Below are 19,864 nucleotides of genomic sequence, written 5' to 3'. Positions count from 1 at the left end.
TGTACACTGCTAGTGAGAATGTAAATGAGTACAGCCATTGCGAAAAACAGTTTGGAGATTCCTCAAAAAACTAAAAGTAGAACTACCATATGATCCAGCAATCTCACTACTGAATACGTGGCTAGAAGAAAGGAAATCGGTGTATTGAGGAGATTAATTTTACCCTCAAGCTTACTGTAGCATTAGTCACAACGGTCCAGATCGGACTTGAGGTTGGGCATGGTGACTCATGCCTATAATCCCAGCACTTTGGGAGGCCAAGGTGGGTGGGTCACTTACGGCCAGGAGTTTGAGACCAGCCTGGCCGACATGGGGAAACCCTGCCTCTACTAAAAATATAAAAATTAGCCGGGTGTGGTGACCCATGCCTGTAATCACAGCTACTTAGGAGGCTGAGGTATGAGAATAGCATGAATCTGGGAGGCAGAGGCTGCACTGAGCTGAGATGGTGCCATTGCACTCCAGCCTGGGCAAAAGAGCAACAGAGCAAGACTCTTGTCTAAAAAAAAGAAACATACAAATCAATCTAAGTGTCCATCAACAGATGAATGGATTTTTAAAATGTGGTATCAATATACAATAGAATATTATTCAGCCATAAGAAAAAATGAAGTCCTGTCATTTGCAGCAACCTAGATGAAACTGGAGGACATCATGTTAAGTGAAATGAGGGCCAAATACAGCATTTCCCACTAATATATGGAAGCTAAAAAAATTGGAACTCAGAGAGATAGAGTAGAATGATGGCTATCAGAGGTGGGAGGGGTAGTAGGGAGAGGGTAATAAAGAGGAATAATTAGTGGATACAGAAATACAGTTTGGTAGAAGGAATAAGATTAAGTGTTCAGTAGCACAATAGGGCAACAAGAGTTAACAATAATTTATTGTATATTTCAAAATAACTAAAAAAGTATAATTGGAATGTTCTTAACACAAATGATAAACGCTTATGAAGGAACAAAGTGGGCATACAAGAAAAAAAAAGAGGAAAAAAAAGATAAATGCTTGAGGTGATAGGCATTCCAATTACCCTGATTTGATCATTACACATTGTACATTGTATACTTGTATCAAAATATCACATGTACCCCATAAATAGGTATATTTATTATCTATAAGAATTAAAATTTTTATAAATAAATAGTTTCCCCAAACGACATCTTGCTTTCGGCTTGTCAGATGGACACCAGGAAAAACTGTCAAGTCAATGAGTTCTGTCCATCCCTCTCCTGCCTGCTCCATTCTCTCTCCTGGTCTCTCTGCCCTCTGCATTCTTCCTCCAGCCAGTGCTCCCATCATCATCTATCAAAGACCCACATGGTTGTGGATTCCAACAGGCCCCGGGGATCTAAGATAGAGGGATCAAAGCTCCTCACAGTTAGGGACTGTGACTTACTTAATTCAAAGTATTTTGATTATCAGACATTTATTAATACCTCCCAGAGCTGACAGTATGTAGTTGGCAGTAGTTGGTAGGGATACAAGATGATGACATTCTCTCTGACCTCAAGGAGTTCATGCTTTAGTAGAGGAGAAGATGTGAAAAAAACTAATCATCATACACAGTAGTAAGCACTATACAGAGATGGGCTGGAAGAGCTGTGGGAACTGGGAGGAAGGTGGCTCATTTTACCCCAGGTCAGTCCTCTGTTCCTTTCTGTTCCCTATTTTTCCTACATCTATGGAGCATGTGCCAGGTACCATGACAAGCTCTGGGCCCACAGGAAAGACTGAAAGGTTGGGCTGACAGTTAAGACAGAAGGTCAATTTATAGGATGGCATTTCAGGCACACAGTATCTGGGAAAGAGGGACTGAAGCAAAACTGACTGAATCCCTTAACAGCTGGGTGGACTTTGCGCAAATTACTTAACCTCTCTGAGTCTCTTATCATTTCTTTCATTCATTTTACAAATATTTATTAGATACCTCCTGGGTGAAAGGCACTAGAGATACAACAGTGTAATTTTTCTTCTGAGACACTGGAGTGCAGTGGCACGATACTGGCTCACTGCAGCCTTGACTTCCAGAGCTCAGATGATTCTCTCACCTCAGCCTCCCAAGTAGCTGGGACCACAGGCATATGTCACCATGCCAATTTTTGTATTTTTTGTAGACATGGGGTTTTGCCATGTTACCCAGGCTGGTCTGGGACTCCTGGGCTCAAGCAATATATCTGCCTCAGCCTCCCAAAATGTTGAGATTACAGGCGTGAGCCACTGTGCCTGGCCATAGCTGTGTGTTTTTGTTTTTGTTTTTTTTGAGATGGAGTCTCGCTCTGTCTCCCAGGCAGTGCAGTGGTGCAATCTCAGGTCACTGCAACCGCTGCCTCCTGGGTTCAAGCAATTCTCCTGCCTCAGCCTCCTGAGTAGCTGGGATTACAGGTGCCTGCCACCATGCCCAGCCAATTTTTGTATTTTTAGTAGAGACGAGGTTTCACCATATTGTCGAGGCTGGTCTTGAACTCCTGACCTCATGATCCACCCGTCTCAGCCAAGTGCGTATTTTTAAAAACCTATCCTTGTGGCATTTAGGTTCTGTTGAAGGGGATAAACAATAACGAATACAAAATATAAATCTACAGTATATGGATGGTGATATGTGATCTGGCAAAAAATAGAGTAAAAAGAAAGGGAGTGCCCATTGTGGGAAGAGGAATATCAAAAAGACAAGGGTGACATCTGAGCAGAGGCCTGCAGGAGACCAGGGTATAATCCACGTGGCCACCTGGAGAGAGCAATTCAGTGCAGAGGCCTCAAGGAGGAGGCAGCCCGGTGTGTTCAAGGAACAGCATAAGCTGGTGAGGTTAGAGTGGTGTGGAAGAGTCAGGGTGCTGTTAGAGATGAAATCTGATGACAAGGCCAAGCTAAGTGGGCCTAGTAAGCCACTGCAGGAGCTTGGGCTCTCACTCTCAGTGAAATGGGAAGTCACTGGGAGGGGAGGTGGGGTGGTCTGACAACACTGACAACAGGAGTGACATGATTTGATTTCTTATCTTAAAAAGGAAAATGGGTAAAAAATTGAGATCAGAGGAACAAGGCAGAAACTTGGAGGGCAGTTACAATGCTAACGCAACAATTCAGATGCTGGCATTTGGACAAGGTAGGTGGTAGCAGAGCCAGTAGGAAGAAAGGCAGAGCTGGTAGGACTTTGCTTAATGCATGAGAGAGGAGTGTGCAGAGTAGGAGAAAGGGGGCAAGAATGATTGAACAACTGGAAGGAAAGAGTTGCGGAGCTACCATTGGCTGGGCTGTGGAAGACTGAAGGGACAGGAAGGAGCTGGAGAACCATGTTAGACATGTTTGAGATGCCTAATTAGGTTTCTGGTAGTAAGATCAAATAAGCAGATGGATATATGGGCCCAGAGTTTAGGGCAAGTTCTGGAGTGGACTGTGCTTTCATCTTCAGTAAGCCACATGGCTGCCTGGGGCAGGGGAATCCAGGCAGAGACACAGCCAGTTAAGAGGTTGGGAAGAGCAAAAAAGACATGGTCCCGGAACAGCACATGGCCTGCGTGCCCAGAGTGGTGTGGAGGAGAGAGCCCAGTTATGTGAGTTAAAGTTACCTTGGGCAAAGCAACCAGCTGTGATTGGCACAGAGTAAGTACTCAATGATCAAGTGTATTTTCCCTCCCCTTCCCTGCCTGGCCCAGTATCTACCTCCTGTTCATCTGAGACTTATTTCTTCAGCTCAGTTCAATGTACCAAACATCTGTTTTGTCAAGGTCCTACAGGAACCTGGAAAATGAGAGGGACTAAGCTGGCTTGGGATCTTGACACTTGGATGGTTCTAGAGCCTCGCAAACTTCAGGTCTTCCTCAATACCACTCATTTTAACTCCTATCAATATTCCAGTAAAAGAGCAAGAAAAATCATAACATTTCCCAAGACTAGATATAAATTTGAATTAAGAAAGCTGGTTAGAGTTTGGACTTCAAACCCTTCCATGATGTTTTTGTTTAAAAATAAAACAGACTCAAAATAGTAACTTCCATTTTCACGTGACTAACAAATAGCAATTGTGGATTTTAGATCTTGGTACACTATATTCCTTCTGGAAATAAATCAGAATAAGTCAAATACCAGGCAGGAGTTCTGAGAAACAAAGGTCTCTGATTTGGACTCCATTCTCACTTGATGGATTACGAGGGAAAAAGTCACATTTAAAACTCCTCATTCTAGGGTGGTGAGAAAACGTAGGCAGTGTTCTGGGTCCAGAGGTAGAAGGAAAACTACAAGGTATTTCACAAAATGCTCAAGAGGACAGTCCCTGCAGCGTGTAGGAACAGGTAAATGCCTACTTGAAACTTTCAGTTCAGTAAGGAAGAAAGGAAGCCTAAAAAGTTTTTTTTTTAAAAGACAAAAGGAAGCTGGTGCGGTGGCTCATGCCTGCAATCCCAGTACTTTGGGAGGCTGAGGCAGGTGGATTACTTGAGGTCAGGAATTCAACACCAGCCTGGCCAACCTGGTGAAACTCTGTCTCTACAAAAATACAAAAATTAGCCAGGTGTAGCGGTGGGCACCTGTAATCCCAGCTGCTCAGGAGGCTGGGGCAGGAGAATTGCCTGAACCTGGGAGGCAGAGGTTGCAGTGAGCCAAGATCACACTATTGTACTCCAGCCTAGGCAACAAAGTGAGACTCTGTCTCAAAAAAATAAAAAATAAAAAGGCAAAAGGACAAATGACCTGTGTCTACCCTTAACAGCCAGACAGAACAGCTTGCCTGGTGGTAGAACAACAGTCTTGTAGGCCATGACAGGCAAAAATCCCTTTGGCAGCTGTAAAACACTGTCCCGACTTCTCAAGCTCCTATTCCTCTCTAGGCTTAAGAGAGATTCTTGCTCTATCGCCCAGGCTGGAGTGCAGTGGCACAATCTTGGCTCACTACAACCTCTGCCTCCTGGGTTCAAGCTATTTTCCAGGTAGCAACAAATCATGGCAACCATCAGTGCGCTCTGGAATGGGATCATCTGCAGAGATTCCCTAATGAAACGTGATGAGTTCTCCGGCACTCCAGCAACTGGAGTGTACTGAGGACATCACGTTTTTCTCAGGAGGTCAGTTATCAGCTATTCCACATGTTCTCCTGAACTAGCACATACAACGGCCCAGGTAGCACCATGGCACTGACCTCAGGACTGCACTGAGCTAGCTAGCTAGCTTGCTTGCTTTTCCTTGTTAAGTCCTGGTTAAAATGCACTGCGCCAACTGCTTATTAAGGTCTTACTGTGTAAGGCAGTTATAGGCACCAAGGAAACAAAGTTAAAACAGACAGGATTCTGTTGCTTTTATGAATTCTGCTCTCATGGAATTCATAGCCCAATTAAGTAGTAATGGCATGTAAATTTGTTTGAGCCAAAATCAGACTTCCTATTAAAAAATGAATGTGGCTGGCCAGGCGTGGTGGCTCATACCTGTAATCCCAGCAATCTGGGAAGCTGAGGCAGGTGGATCACCTGTTGGTCAGGAGTTCAAGAACAAACTGGCCAACATGGTAAAACCCTATCTCTATAAAAATACAAAAAAAGAAAAAATTAGCTGGATGTGGTGGTGCACACCTGGAATCCCAGCCACTTGGGAGGTTGAGGCAGGAGAATAGCTTGAACCCAGGAGGCACAGGTTGTAGTGAGCCGAGATTGTGCCACTGTACTGGGCAACAGAGTGAGAATCTGTCTTAAAAAAAAAAAAAAAAAAAAAGTGTGGCTCTTGTGCTCTCAGAGCTGGGGTATGTGTGGAGGAGCGTGTCCACACATGAGGCCTACAGGCGCCTGTGGATAACCTGATGAAGTCGGCCCCAGGATGTGCCCCTTTATATTCATGTAGGAAGAACTGCTGTGATTTATAAAGTTTATATCATCCCATTTTATTTTAACAGTGTTACGGAGTTTCTTGGTGAGAATCACTCTCCCCATTTTCAGTTGACACTAAGAAAGATCAAAAGAGTTGCCAAGCCCACCAAGTTAGTTCATGGCAGCGCCAGGATTATTAACCAAGTGCTCTGATTCTCATCCCAACATTTCTTAGGGATGAGAATCACAGAACTTGGTTTATAATCCTACTGCTCTGCAAGACCTCCTCAGGTGACAGGTGGTTCGCCTACCTGTCACCAAACTGCTTCTTTCTGCTCGCTATTGTTCTTACCCATACCTCCACCCTGGCTTTGCCTCAAACATCACATCTCCATGAAGGTCAACCTTCTGCTTTTCCTAAGCCAATGGTTTGCAAAGTCTAATCCCCAGGCCTGCAGCATCAGACTCACCTGGGAACTTGTTAGATTCTCAGGCCTCACCCCAGATCTACTGGATCAGAAATTCTGGAAGTGGGTTCCAGCAATCTGAGTTTTAATGAGCTTTCCAGGGAATCCGCCGCATGCTAAAGCTAGAGAATCGCCCTGAACTAAGCTAAAAAGCTAGGTACCTCCATAGTCCCTGTGTTGCCCCACCATGATCACCAGGCCCCACATACACAACCTAGAGAAGAAAGCCATTTGCCTGGCATCATACAGCAGCAATTTTTCAGGGTCAGCTTAGGGAGAAGCTTGAAGTAGGAGATAACAGGCCTCCCTTTTGTGGTCTACCCTCCATAATGATGGCCCCTTTTTCTCAATCAGTGCAATGGTCTTCAAATTCAACCCCCTCCCACCACATCAGACCCAGCTCTTGGCTCTTGGATTAGAAGCCCACCACAATAGTAGTGGATTTGTTGATATATTACCCTCCTCCCTAGCCATGAAATATAATGAGAGGCCCCAAGCTCTGTTTAAGAGGGTAGATAAGGCTTACTTCATCTAGAATAAATGCTAACAATAACATGTGAACCTTGCAATTGGGCTACTTTCTACAAATTACAGAACGCTTCCACAACTCTCACAAGTATCACAAAAGCTACTTTTGAAACAGACACTAGAACCCAGGACTCCGGATTTATTCCCTAAGGGCCTATCTACTGTAACATGCCAGACATTAAATAAATTCTTCTTAGTCATCTAATGGAGCTATTATAAAAGTTCTGGTCACTCTGTAAGGGCACGGGCCCATGTCACCAGAGCACGCTACCACAGAGGAAGAATTTCTTTGTCACAAACCCAGGCCATTAGAAACAATGCAGAGAAACACGGTTAAACAAAGGATAACTTCCTGAATCCAAAGCATCAAGTTTGTTGAAAAGGGCAGGGGACAACCTTTATGGTCCGACTCTTCTTTGTGAAGATCTAATGATCCTCTTATCTACTCCCTCGACTGGCTAACAGGTCTGTAGTTTTCTCTTAGAATAATGAAAGGTGGTTATTCTTATTGTTTTAGTGTCTATTCCAGCAACATTTGGAGGAACAAAAAAGACCTGTATAGGTAAAACGGGTTCCCAATCACTCTTTGACCATCAATATGGAATTTATGCTCAGTTCTAAAATGCACAAAAATTGCATTTGAAAAATGAGAAGCTTTCAGAGGTCAGAAACGCACACACACACAGACATACACTCTTCCATATGTTCCAGAGAGATGGAAATATGCACAAGAAGAATCTGACGACCCTCCCATTCTGCCTCCTTTATTTTCGTTTCTTAGAAACTCTTTCTATTGGAACATCCCTTCCCACATTTATATCCAGGGATAGATTCCTGGAGAAGAGATGGAGAAGAGAAAAGGGGTAAGATTCACCAAATATCTCATTTGGAGCACTAATAATTACAGCAGCTGAAAAGCATACTAAAGCAAAGGACCCTGTTAACAAAACACTGTAAGGGCACTTCCCAGAAAACAGCCCAGCCATGAGATTACTGCTAAAAATAAGGAAGACGAGCAGAGCCAAAATCAAATCTCAACTATGCAGACAGACTTGCAGAATTTTTCACCTTCACTGCTAAAAATTAGCATTTTTTAAAAAGAGCAGTAGACTGCATGAGTTGACAAAGGAAGAAAAACAAAAGAGAGCAAGAGACTCATTCTGGATACACAGTTGCTATTTGTATTCATAACTCTACACCAGCAACAGCAGCTCAAATAAGGCACAAGGTGGGGTCCTGGACAAATTTACACACGATCAGACCAATTATCCACGCTGCACTTCTGCATACAGTAAACACCCCTGACCTGCAACACCTCTGTACCTCCCACCCCCAAGACCGGGATAAACCCTACCACATGCTGAAGAGAACCCTGTTTATTTTTGTTTTTTTTTTTTGTGAGAACCAGTCAGAGCCTAAGCTGTCATTACACAGCAAAAACCTAGCGAGAACAAAAAGCCAGCAGCAGACTGATGCAGAAAGCCCAGAACATACCTGAATTCTTCAAATGCAAACATGACCTAGTCAGAGAAAATTTCCTTAGATTGTGTGGTAGTCTTTTTGGTGTGAAGGACAACCATTTAGTTAGTCAGATGGTGCAAAGTGCAGAAGAAAGCGGCGGGGTTTCCACACCCCCCAATATTCTGAAGTAAAAGGCTTTCTGCAGACAGGGGCCTGCAGCCTCCAGCTCCGCCAGCTGCTGACAAGCGGCAGCTAACAGGGGAGGCAGCTAGAAAACCATGTGATCATTCCAGCAAGTCTGATTAATGCAGTGTATGCTTAGGCTCCAGGCTGGGAACTGGATTAGTCTAGAGAAAGAAGTCGAACCCAGGGCACGCTTGGGATCCTGGGTAAAGCATATAACCCATCCCACCCCCTACCAGAACTGTGCAGGTTGGGGAGGAAGAAGGAAGGTTGAAAGGAATGAGAATGCAACCTGTTCCGCTGTGATCTGCCTAATTACCTCATCTTCCTGTGGCTGCTGCTGCTATAAGATCAGGCATGACCAACATTATACATGAACGTAAGTACTGAAAAATTCTGCAGAATTCTGCATTTTACCATTCCTCTTCCAAACACTATTTGAGCACAAATGCATAAGCTGCTTCAGAATCACAAAAGTCGCATTTTATGTCCAACACTTTACCATGACCAATGTGACTTTGCATATCACCCCTGATTAGTGATCTCATTTGATTATTTATTTATTGAGCATATAATATACCAGGCTCTCACCAATTCCCTGAAGTACAAAAATTGCTATAATCATTTCAGAAGAGAAGAAAAAGGAAATGAATGCTAGCCCCCAAAAGAGAAATGTTTATCAGGCTGGCAAGATTTGGCAAATGAGCAGCTGAGGCTGTATTCTGAAACTTGCCGTGAAGAAAAATCTTCAGCATTCACGTTGCAACTCTTTATGAAATAAGCAAGATAGATCTCAAATAAAAACTTGTGAGTCACTCTTGACTTTTTTTCTCTCCCTCGCACCACAGCATCATCAATCACTAACTGTGATCGACCTGGAAAAAGTGGCCTGAAGCTGCCCCTTCCCCCTCGCCCACTCACGCGACCTGAGTGTGCCCTCAGCATCCCTCACTCAGCCTCTGGCATTAGAAAAATTGCTCTAGCTGATTTTTAGAGAAGGGGTGGAAGAAGGAAGACCAGTTACTAATGTGATTTTGATGCCCCTATTTAACCCCGCATTACTAATTCCTCAGTGCCCAAGATATAAAGTTTTTTATGCGTCACCCTGACATACCAAGTCTTATTTCTCCAATTCTCTCTTCCACTAAAACTCTTCACAAACCCCAAAATTCAGCCAGACATTCACAGTTCCCAAAATGTGTCAGGACCTCCCTTCTTGGGCCCATGAACCAGCTAGCTGAGCCCATTCGGTGCTCCCTAACATGAGCTGCTGCCCACACGCTGCTCCCTCGCCACTCCCTCTCCAGGGGGCTGAGCTTACCCCAGGGCGGTGTGCTGCTCTCTCCTTGGCTGCCACATGTATGGCATCTGGAATTCTGTTTGCCTCCCCTATAAATTTAAGAGTTCCTTGAGGACAGGAACATGTGAAGTTAATTCCTGTATTCCCAATGCCTGGCACAGCACTTGACAAAAAAGAATTATTCGAATAAGGTTTGCTGAATGAACCTCTTTTGCCTCAGCTTTTATCAGGAAGAAGAGTGATCCAATACATGCATTCGCACAAAGGTGCTCTGGGACGAATATATCACTCTTCATACAGTTATCTCTGTCTCGAAGAGAAGACAGTCCAGGGCTTGTCTCAAAGAAATGCGGTGACAAAAGTCAAATGAGGGAGACTGATGAGTTAGGGAGGTGTCTGAGTGAATCCTATGGTCCCCCAAATCACACAACAATCACCTAAGCGCATCTGGAATGCCTTCTGCAGTACTTCTGACCAGCCTCTGCCTGAGACCTCTGGTGATAGCAGCTTCTTGGCAGAATCATAATAACACGAAACACAAAATATTCAAGTCGTTAAATAACCCAGTTTTAAGTCCCAGATCTGCCACTTACTTTGTGATCACTGACAAGCTACAATTCTTTGGGCCTTGGATTTACCCTATATAAAACCAGAATAATACTGATACTGCCCATGCCTCTCTCACAGGAGTGTGGTAAGAAACCAATAAAGGAGGAGTTGCCAAAGTTCTTTATCAAGTATAAGTTATATAAATATTTTCATCAGCTTTATTATCTCACCAGATCATCTCTGACTGGACAGCTCTCATTATTGGGTGGTTCTTCTTCACGATGAGACTACCACTCCTAGGAAGTATCCTGGCTGCTCAATGGGTAGCTCATTTCATTTTGTGGAGACCTCAGACACTTTCCACCAGTGACTCAAGACTCTCCTTTTGCAGGTATAACCAGTACTTTTCAGGGCAATTAATAAGGTCCTCGTAGAGGGCAGTTGGTATAAATGCTGAAAAATCAAATTCTAACACCAAGTTTATTTTACACACAATATTATGAAATTCTCCCAATTTATCAATAAGGAAACAGGCCAAAGTGGATAAGTAACTTGTCCAGGGTCTTACAGTTATACGTGGCAAAGTAATGACACGGACTCTGGCTGAGCTAACTCCAACATGCTCTCCTGGTGTCCAATGATCCAACCAGCTCGGCTACCTCCAGAAGATGACTAATTTATATACTGTCAGGTAGCCTGTGGCGCTGAAAAGGAGCTGGGACACTGACCCTTTGGGCTATTTTATGCAGCTGGCCAGGTGAATCACCAAATCTCATGGCCAAGCAAGAGACCTGCAAGGGCTAAAAAAAACTGCTTCAAATGTCCCAGGCAGTGAGAGGTAGACACCTCAGTTGACATCCATTGGGGTCCAAATGGGAACCGAGTCTGCTTCAAAGGCTAGACATCCTCAACCATTTTTGATTACTGCTGACACCAAAGCGTCAGAAACAGAAACGTAAGTGAGGGTCCATGACTCCTGACAACTCCACTCCTGTCTGGAATAGGGCTCAAAAAGGCATGTCTGTGACCAGATAATGTGTGTGCGTGTTTTTAAAAGGCATTCCAAGCCATTCACCAACAACTCAGGCTCAGATAATGCACATTCCTACTCCAGGACTTAAGTTCCTTTGTACCATGAAAGAATAGCCAGATACTAATTTTTTAAATTAATAAGTCTTTTTTTTTTTTTGGAGACAGAGTCTTACTCTGTCACCCAGACTGGACTGCAGTGGTGCAATCTCCACTCACTGCAACCTCCGCCTCCCAGGTTCATATAATTCTCATGCCTCAGCTTCTCCAGTAGCTGGGATTACAGGCATGCACCACCATGCCAGAATAATTTATTTTTTATTTTTACTAGAGACAGGGTTTTGCCATGTTGGCCAGGCTGTTCTTGAACTCATGGCATCAAGTGATCCACCCATCTTGGCCTCCCAAAGTGTTGGGATTATAGGCATAAGCCACTGTGTCCAGCCAATAATTACTTTATTTCAAAAAATAGCACTTCCATGGAACCCTAATATGTACAACTGATCAAAGGAGAATAATTCTGGCTGAAAAAGGGGTGGAGGGGCCCTAGATTCCCTGCTACAGGGCCTTCCTTCCTTCTACCAGGGACAGGCTCTGCCTGAACACACTGGCCTAAATGACTCTAGCAGGCCCCGTCAATGCTAATGACCTATGGGGGCTCTCCCAGCTACAAACTGTCACACTCACCCTAATCTGGATTCACTTCCTCCTCCTAGTTTCATTCCTAAGAATATCCTCCCTACCCCCGCTGGTCTCTCCTGCCATGGCAGAACACTCATCTGCAGTGACTGGACATGTGAGCTGCCTGGGACTTCTCCAGAGAAGCAAACATGGAGACACCGACACAAACACAACCATGAACAGGAAATGTCTCTGGGTTCCTAACAATGTGGGAAAGCTAAATGAGAATATTTTAAACAAGTGTCCTTAGCTTAACCAGTACCTTAGTTTTGCAAGCCACGTCTTTTCATTTGAAATGGTCAATTGTCCCAGAAAAGGAATTTATGATTTGTTAGTATTGAATGTCATCACTGCTTACTTGGAGGCCAAGAAACAGACAGTTTAAGGCCCTGATGTCCTGTGGATTTGAGGCCTTACAATCAACATTTCCTCGGCCACTTTTTTAGGCTGTAGGCACACAGCCATGATGGACATGCAACAAAATAAGGACTGAGAATCTGAACAGTATCTAATGCGTCGATAAAGTAAAAAAAGAACACGACCTCGACATTTACTAATACCCACATTCACTTCTGTGCTGTGTAGAGATGAAACAGAAGGAGCCACAAATGGAAGTCAGAGATGATCATGACTAAAAATACTCTTCTCTTCTCATGGCCCAATCAAGGATCTTTCCAACTGCCAGAAGACTGAGTGGTAATGAGGAATTCAACAGTATCTTTAGAGGCCAGTTCTCTCTGGTTTCACTTCTACAACCCTAATGAAGGCCCATCTAGCCACTACCAGATCTCCCTCCTGTCTTACTCCCTTCCTGCACACAGTTTCCAACCCTACCACTTGCCAGTTAAAAAACCCACAACTCAAAAACTAAAAATAGAGTTTCCTTATGATTCAGCAATTTCACTGCTAGGTATATACCCAAAAGAAAGGAAATCAGTATACTGAAGGGATATCTGCACTCTCATGTTTAGTGCAGCACTGTTCACAACAGTCAAGATTTGGAAGCAACCTAAGTGCCCATCAACAGATGAATGGATAAAGAAAATGTAGTACACATACACAATGGGGTACTATTCAACCATAAAAAAATGAGATCTTGTCATCTGCAATAATATGGATGAACTGGAGGTCATTATGTTAAGTGAAATAAGCCAAGCACAGAAAGACAAACTTCTCATGTTCTCACTCATTTCTGGGGGAGCTAAAAATCAAAACAATTGAACTTGTGAAGAGAGTAAAATGATGGTTACCAGAGGCTGAGAAGGGTTGGGGATGGTTAATGAATAACCAATGGGCAGGGGACTGACTATATTTTATCTAACTAAATATAGTAAAAATATTAAATATAGTTAGAATGAATAAGAACCAAATGCTAGTATGTGATAGCACAATAGGGTGATTATAGTTAACAATAATGTATTGTACATTTAAAAATAACTAAAAGTATAACTGGAATGCATGCAACACAAAGAAATGATCAATGTTTGAGGTGATGGATACCCCATTTACTCCATTTGTAATTAGTTATTACACAGTCTGCCTATATCAAAATAGCTCATGTACCCTATAAATATAAATATCTACTATGTAACCATAAAAATATAAAGAATAAACCTATCACGATTTTTCACTGTCTGCCTAATAGTCTCAGCCCCCAAACTTGGCATTTGGTTCCTGAACAATCCGACCATTCTATGCTTCAAGCCAACTCTCAAACTTGCCAACCCGGCCTGTCAGCACGGCCCCACATTGACCCCACACCCTAACCATATCACCTCCACCTGTGCTGTGTGGAGATCAAACACAATGAGCCACAGATGGAAATCTGCTATGACCATCACTAAAAATACTATTATTTTCTCATGGCCCCGTCAAAGATGCTTCCAATGGTGAGGGTACCCTTGGTCCTGGGTCCATACTGCTTCTGCCTTCTCTCCACAAGTGGCTATGGAAAGGTATGACTCTGAATCCAGTTCTATTCCTATCCATCTGAGAAGCCTTGGGCAAATTCTCACCAGCCTCAGTCTCAGTTTCCCCACCCTAAAATGGGAAAGAATGTATTTTGTGGGTAAGTATGTATTTTGTGGGATACTGTGATGTGCCTGGCACACATTAACCACAGTCAATGGTAGCTAATATTATCAAATATGCTTTAAAAACCCATCGATTTCCCCTACTGACCAAAACCAGTCTACATTGATCTCTAAAACTCCTGAATTCCTATCATAATCAATAATTATTTTAAAAATTTTCACACATTGCCTTATGCTGAACAACTCAGTTCATTACCTGTTTTGGGACCCTAGCCAAAGACAGTCCCTGGTGACGGAACTAGAAAAGCTAGAAGTTAAGGCCTGAGGGGTTTAACTCCCCACAACCTCCATCAGACAAGAAATATACACACAATCTAATAACAGCATGATTGCTATGCAAATACAGTTTCAAAAGGAATCCATTACAATTCTGGGCCACTATCCTCAAATTCTCCTATTTTGAAATTGTGGGGCATCCACTAGCACTGACCCTCGGTTTTAGTCCTAAGCTTTCACAAGGCACAGCAATTCTCAGTCATAAGTAGTAAGTCTTAGAGATGGTCTTTCTCACAACTCAGTTGTTTCATGTGGTTCTTAGATTACTAATGAAGCAGAACCATAATCAAAAACATTTCAACAGAAAAACTAAAACCACAACCAGGACCATTAGCCAAAGGGGTGTCAGCTCCACGAAAGGAGGGCCCTTGCCTCATCCTTACCATTCTTTCCCCAGGCCTGGCACACAGAATTGTTCATCTGTTAATTAATCAATGGTTTGTGGACTTAAGAGAGATTTCATAAAAAGATGAAATGAGATTAAGTTAGCAGTCCTCTTTCCAGTGCAAGCATCAAATAATAGGGCGGATAATCCTTTTGAATAAGCAAGTGCAGCTGCTTCAGTGTCACCCTGATGCACTGAGATTTGCTAATTGAGAGTGTATTTCCAGGAATAAAGGAATAATCAAGAAGATAAAGGCATGTAAAGCATATATATATATTCAATAAATAAATATATACTGGGCACCTGCTATGTGGTTAGCACTGTTCTACCCAAGGCAGGAGAAGAGGTCAAAGAAGATTCAGATGCACTTCAGGTCTTTCCAACAGTTAGAAACAGACCCCATAAACTAAAAAAGCTGAAATGATAGTTAGCAATGGTAATTCAATACCAAGTATATGAAGCTGAAGTATAGGATTTTCTATTTATTCCCTAGTGTTACCAGATTTTTTCCCACTTCAATTAACTATTCTTATCAATATCCCTTTTGAAACCTGGCTCCATCATGAAGTTGCTGAATAAGCTTGGAGGGTATATAGCAGGAGGGTGAATTCCTTAATAGCTGAGTGTCCTTTGGCAAAACACTTTATCTGTCAGCATCTCAGTTTACTCACCCATAAATTGTAAATAATAATTCCTATCCTGTTTCCTCATACAGAAATCCTCAGGATCAAATATAATAACAGATGTGCCAATCTTTCATAAAATTTAAGTGCTATGCAAGTCAACATTAATACTATTATTAACAACAAAAGAATTATCCCTTTCCACTTCAAGATCCCTTGAGATCTTGATAAGGCAGGAATTGTAAGTCTTCATCCAGGCCATATAATTAGATTATCCTTAAGAGCAACTTACTATCCAAGTGACCAAGAGAATCTGGATAAACACCCATGAATCTCATAGTCAATTTAGTCAAACCTTTACTCTTGGGCAATAGTCTAAGCCACCCAAGATGCTTATATGCTCAAGATGCTTATATGCTCAATATGTACTGATTTATGTCAAAGCCTAATTTTTCAAAAAGCTAAAAACACAGCTCTCATAAAAATATTTCGTATACATGTGTCAAAGGTTGATTAATCTTGTAAAGTTAGATCTAAAACTGGTTAATGTTTCATTTCAGAGCAATGAAACCATTATCTTTGAGGTTATCTTTTCTATTAAAATCCTTTAATTTTTACTAGACAAAAATCATTTGTAACATATCAATTTTCTATAAATTAATGTCTAACTTTAGAGAGTCTAAACTCTAGTGAAAAGTAAGTCAAATAATTACCTTCTCCAGGAATGTTCTATGTCCCATCAGTGGACTTTCTAAACAAATGCTTTTGAGTGATGCTGAAAGGGCACATAATAATCTTTTTGCCTTTTCTCCAAGTTTAAGATAACATTTCAAAAATCTCTTTAAAATATCTAAACATAGTTTATCCTCTATTCCAGTGAACTGGTTAATAAAAAATTCTTTCCTATCTGGTCCATTTTTGTGTCTTCCTCATTCACACTGTCAGTTACAGTCAATTCCTCTTCCAAGGTTTGGTTTGTTAACTTCCTTGTTCTTTGTTCTTAAAATCAACTTCCTTGTACTTTCCTGTTCCTACTTACCCACTCTGTAAACTACCCCTACCGCTGCAATGGGTTTTCCAGCTGAAACTGCCCTTCCTGCCCCGCCACTGTAACCTACACTCCTCCTCTGTTTAAAATAGCCAATCAGGATTAGTTTAGTTTGTGTGGTCCAATCCCAGCCAACGGGGATAAGACACAGAAGCAAGGACCAAGTGCATTAGGGATAAAAACGTCTTTCCTCCTTTGTTCAGTGTGCTCTTGTGATCATGACTGATGCAGGCAGCACCCAACTGCAGAAATAAATTGTCTTACTGAGAAAACTTTTTGCCTAAAAACTTTTTGCTAGTTCTTCTTTGCAGCACCAAGAATTTGTTTCCAACAATCTGGGGGCTTGTTTGGGATTCCCTTCCTCCTCCAGTGAGAGGTCCCCAATCACCTCTTGTGCAGAGATGTGTCCCACTGCCTTGCTGTAGTGGCCTCAGGGGCAAGGGGATCAAGACTTCCCCTGGAGTCAAACCCAGACTCTCAGCAAGGTGGTGTAAGGATCCTCACACACTGCAGCAACCAGGTAACTGTACACAGACCAAGGTAAGAAATGTCATGGGGACAACAAAGTATTTCCTTGGTGGCTGGGATATCCTGGAGGTTGAAAGTGGGTGAATGAGATTCCATCACATTGAGTGCAGAGTGAGTAAGTCCAATCTGCAGTCCCATGGTCACCTCATACGGCTTATGGCAGCCCTCCTGTAAAGGAGTCCGGGTCAGGGACTTATACTGAACTCACAAATGCTAAGAGAAACCTAAATTCCCTTCAGCCAGAGAGGATGACACGAAAGGAGAAGCATGCAAGAGACCTCCAATTGGTGGGGTTAAGTCTCTAGAAAAGGGAAAGCAAGAGATCTCTAATACGAGGGATTGAGCCTCTGCAAGCCTCTAGGGAAGGCAAGGCAAGAGATCTCTAGAACGAAGAATTGAGCCTGACCAGCACTCAAAATGGGAAATACCCCAAGTAAGACAGGGAGTAAAAAGGATAAAGCTAATAGCAATGATATTCCCCTCCATAGACCCCTAGGTCTCATGTTAAAATACTGTAAAGATAATGAAATGACTACGCATAAGGAAAAGCAATAAATGATAAAGTATTGCTGTTTTATTTGAACCCAAGAACCCATTCTCAAACCCTCAGTCTTCTGGCCAAAGTTTGGGTCAAATGAGGGTATGATGTGTCAGCTTTTAATTCAATATGTGAATGATAAAAGTCCAGTCTCTCAAGAGCTGGTCTATGCTCTTTGTTGGAGACAAGGACCTGTCCTCCTTTTTCCTTTAAAGACAACCAGGGAAAAACCTAATCTAGCACTTCTGAAATATAAGCTAGTTCCCGTGACTGAAGACTCCAACACATGGGACCCCCTAGAGTATCTTCCTCTGCTCAGTACTTCCGACCCTACTAATCAGGCAGCTGTTGCTGCCCCAGACCCCACTCCAAATCCTTCCCCTGCTCATGCTGTTCCTCCTCCTTACAACCATGACTTTTGGGAATTATCATCCCATGCCATTACAAGCCTAAATATCCCTCCCTAAAAGGACTCCAATGGGAGGTAGAACAATGTAAAAAGGATATTCAGAACTTTCCTTTTCCCCTTGCCTCTAAGAAATCAGCCCCAACCCTCATCCCCTTAAGGGAGGTACTCCAAGGAGAGGGAGCCTTTGGCTTCGTGAATGCTCCCCTAACCATCACAGAAGTTCAAAATTTTAAAAAGAGAACTCAAGCCATTGTTAGATGGACCTCAGTTACATAAATAGGCTCAGTTAATGTTTATACTGGGCATCCTCTTTTCAGGGAAAGAAACGACCATGAGCATAGAGCTGCTATAGTGGTCTGGGAATGTGAACATTGTCCTGGTCAAAACATTACTGCTGCAGACCAAAAATTCCCCACCCAAGACCCCCGATGGGATAACAACAATGCAGCTCACTGCGAAAATATGCAAAACCTTAGGGAAATTACAATAAAAAGAATTTGGGAGTGAGTACCCTGAACCCAAAATGTTTCCTGAGCATTTAATACACAACCAGGGAAGGATCAAGGGCCTATGGAATTCTTAGAGACTGAAAGAGTGAAAGAGAAAATATACAGGCTTAGATTTAGAAGACCCACTAGGGCAAGGAATGCTAATGCTTCATTTTGTCACCAGTAGTTGGCCAGATATCTCAAAAAAAATTTTAAGATAGAGAATTGAAAAGACCGTCCCATGAGTGAACTCCTCAGAGAAGCTCAGAGAGAATATGTGAGGAGGGACAAAGAGAAGCAAAAACAGAAGGCAAAAATTATGTTATCCACCTTCTGGCAGGGGGCTCCAAACCCATAAACTTCTAAACAGAGCTTCTAGGGGACTGAAACCTATAAAGGATCCAAGTCTTCATTTGTCAGGCCCTATAAAGGGCATAGGGAAGAAAAGCCAAAGAATCCCAAAGCAAGAAGGGAGAAAGGACAAGATATATGTTTTAAATGTGGAAGAGCAGGTCACTTAAAGAGGCAATGTCCCAAATGGGAGAAGGGAAAAGAAGATATTCCATTCATGACTTCTGAGGATGATTGGGGGGTCAGGGGCTCTGTCTCTTTTATCTCGAGTCCCACCAAGAGCCCTTGATAAATTTAGAAGTGGGACCCAAATATGAGCTCATAACCTTTTTAGTAGATTCAGGAGCAGCCCATTCCTCTGTTGGTTTCCCTCCATCTGATATCACCTGCTCCTCAGAAGAACTGTCTCAGGGGTCAAGGGAGAAAGATTTAAAGCAAAAATCCCAGAGGAAACAGAAGTCAGGTACAGAAGCCCATCAATTCATATTAAGTTTCTATTAATCCCTGAGGCAAGAATTAACCTATTAGGAAGGAACTTGATGCTAAAACTAGGTATAGGCTTATATGTTGGCCCAGAGGGATTCCTCACCTCATTAAACCTACTTACCACTGTGGATGAAAAATACATTCATCCTGATGTCTGGTCAAGAGAAGGAAATCAGGGAAGACTTCAAGTCCCTCCAATATACATAAAGTTAAGAACCCCTGGGGAAATAGTAAGAAGAAAGCAATATCCCATTCCCCTAGAAGGCAGAATAGGCTTGAAGCCCATAACTGAAGGTGTCACTCAGGACGGGCTCCTTGAACCCTGTATGTCCCCTTATAACACCCCAATACTGCCTGTAAAGAAATCAGATGGGTCATACCAACTAGTATAAGACCTCAGAGCTATCAACCAAATAGTCCAAACTACTCATCCCATTCTCCCTAATCCTTACACCATCCTCAGCAAAATCCCATATGACGATCAATGGTTGACAGTGATAGACTTAAAAGACGTCTTGTGGACATGCCCTGTGGCTAAAGATAGCCAGGACATATTTGCTTTCAAATGGAAAGATCCTCATTCTGGATGAAAACAACAGTACCAATGGACAGTTTTGCCCCAGGGGTTCACAGATTCCCCTAACCTCTTTGGCTA

The 19,864-nt window shown here is 42.7% G+C and overlaps 1 protein-coding gene across 5 annotated transcripts in view; it reads right to left on the bottom strand.

The window, feature by feature from the left end:
• The window catches only part of EVL (Enah/Vasp-like), a 194,301-nt gene that overhangs the window by 119,287 nt on the left and 55,150 nt on the right, over window positions 1-19,864 (bottom strand). For 3 of the 5 annotated variants that reach the window (XR_013521537.1, XM_009006543.5, XM_035261460.3), the window contains exon 1: window positions 8,276-8,581. The exons of the other annotated variants lie outside the window; for them this stretch is intronic. Coding sequence is in view for 2 of the 3 variants with exons in the window: in XM_009006543.5 (XP_009004791.1) it covers window positions 8,276-8,298 (23 nt within the window). In the remaining variant the exon portion in view is untranslated. Of the gene's footprint in view, window positions 1-8,275; window positions 8,582-19,864 lie in introns of those variants that run through there. 5 annotated transcript variants of the gene reach the window in all.

Source organism: Callithrix jacchus, chromosome 8 (genome assembly GCF_049354715.1).
Source record: "Callithrix jacchus isolate 240 chromosome 8, calJac240_pri, whole genome shotgun sequence".
Taxonomy (NCBI): Eukaryota; Metazoa; Chordata; class Mammalia; order Primates; family Cebidae; genus Callithrix; species Callithrix jacchus.
This window is presented reverse-complemented; position numbering and strand designations above follow the sequence as displayed.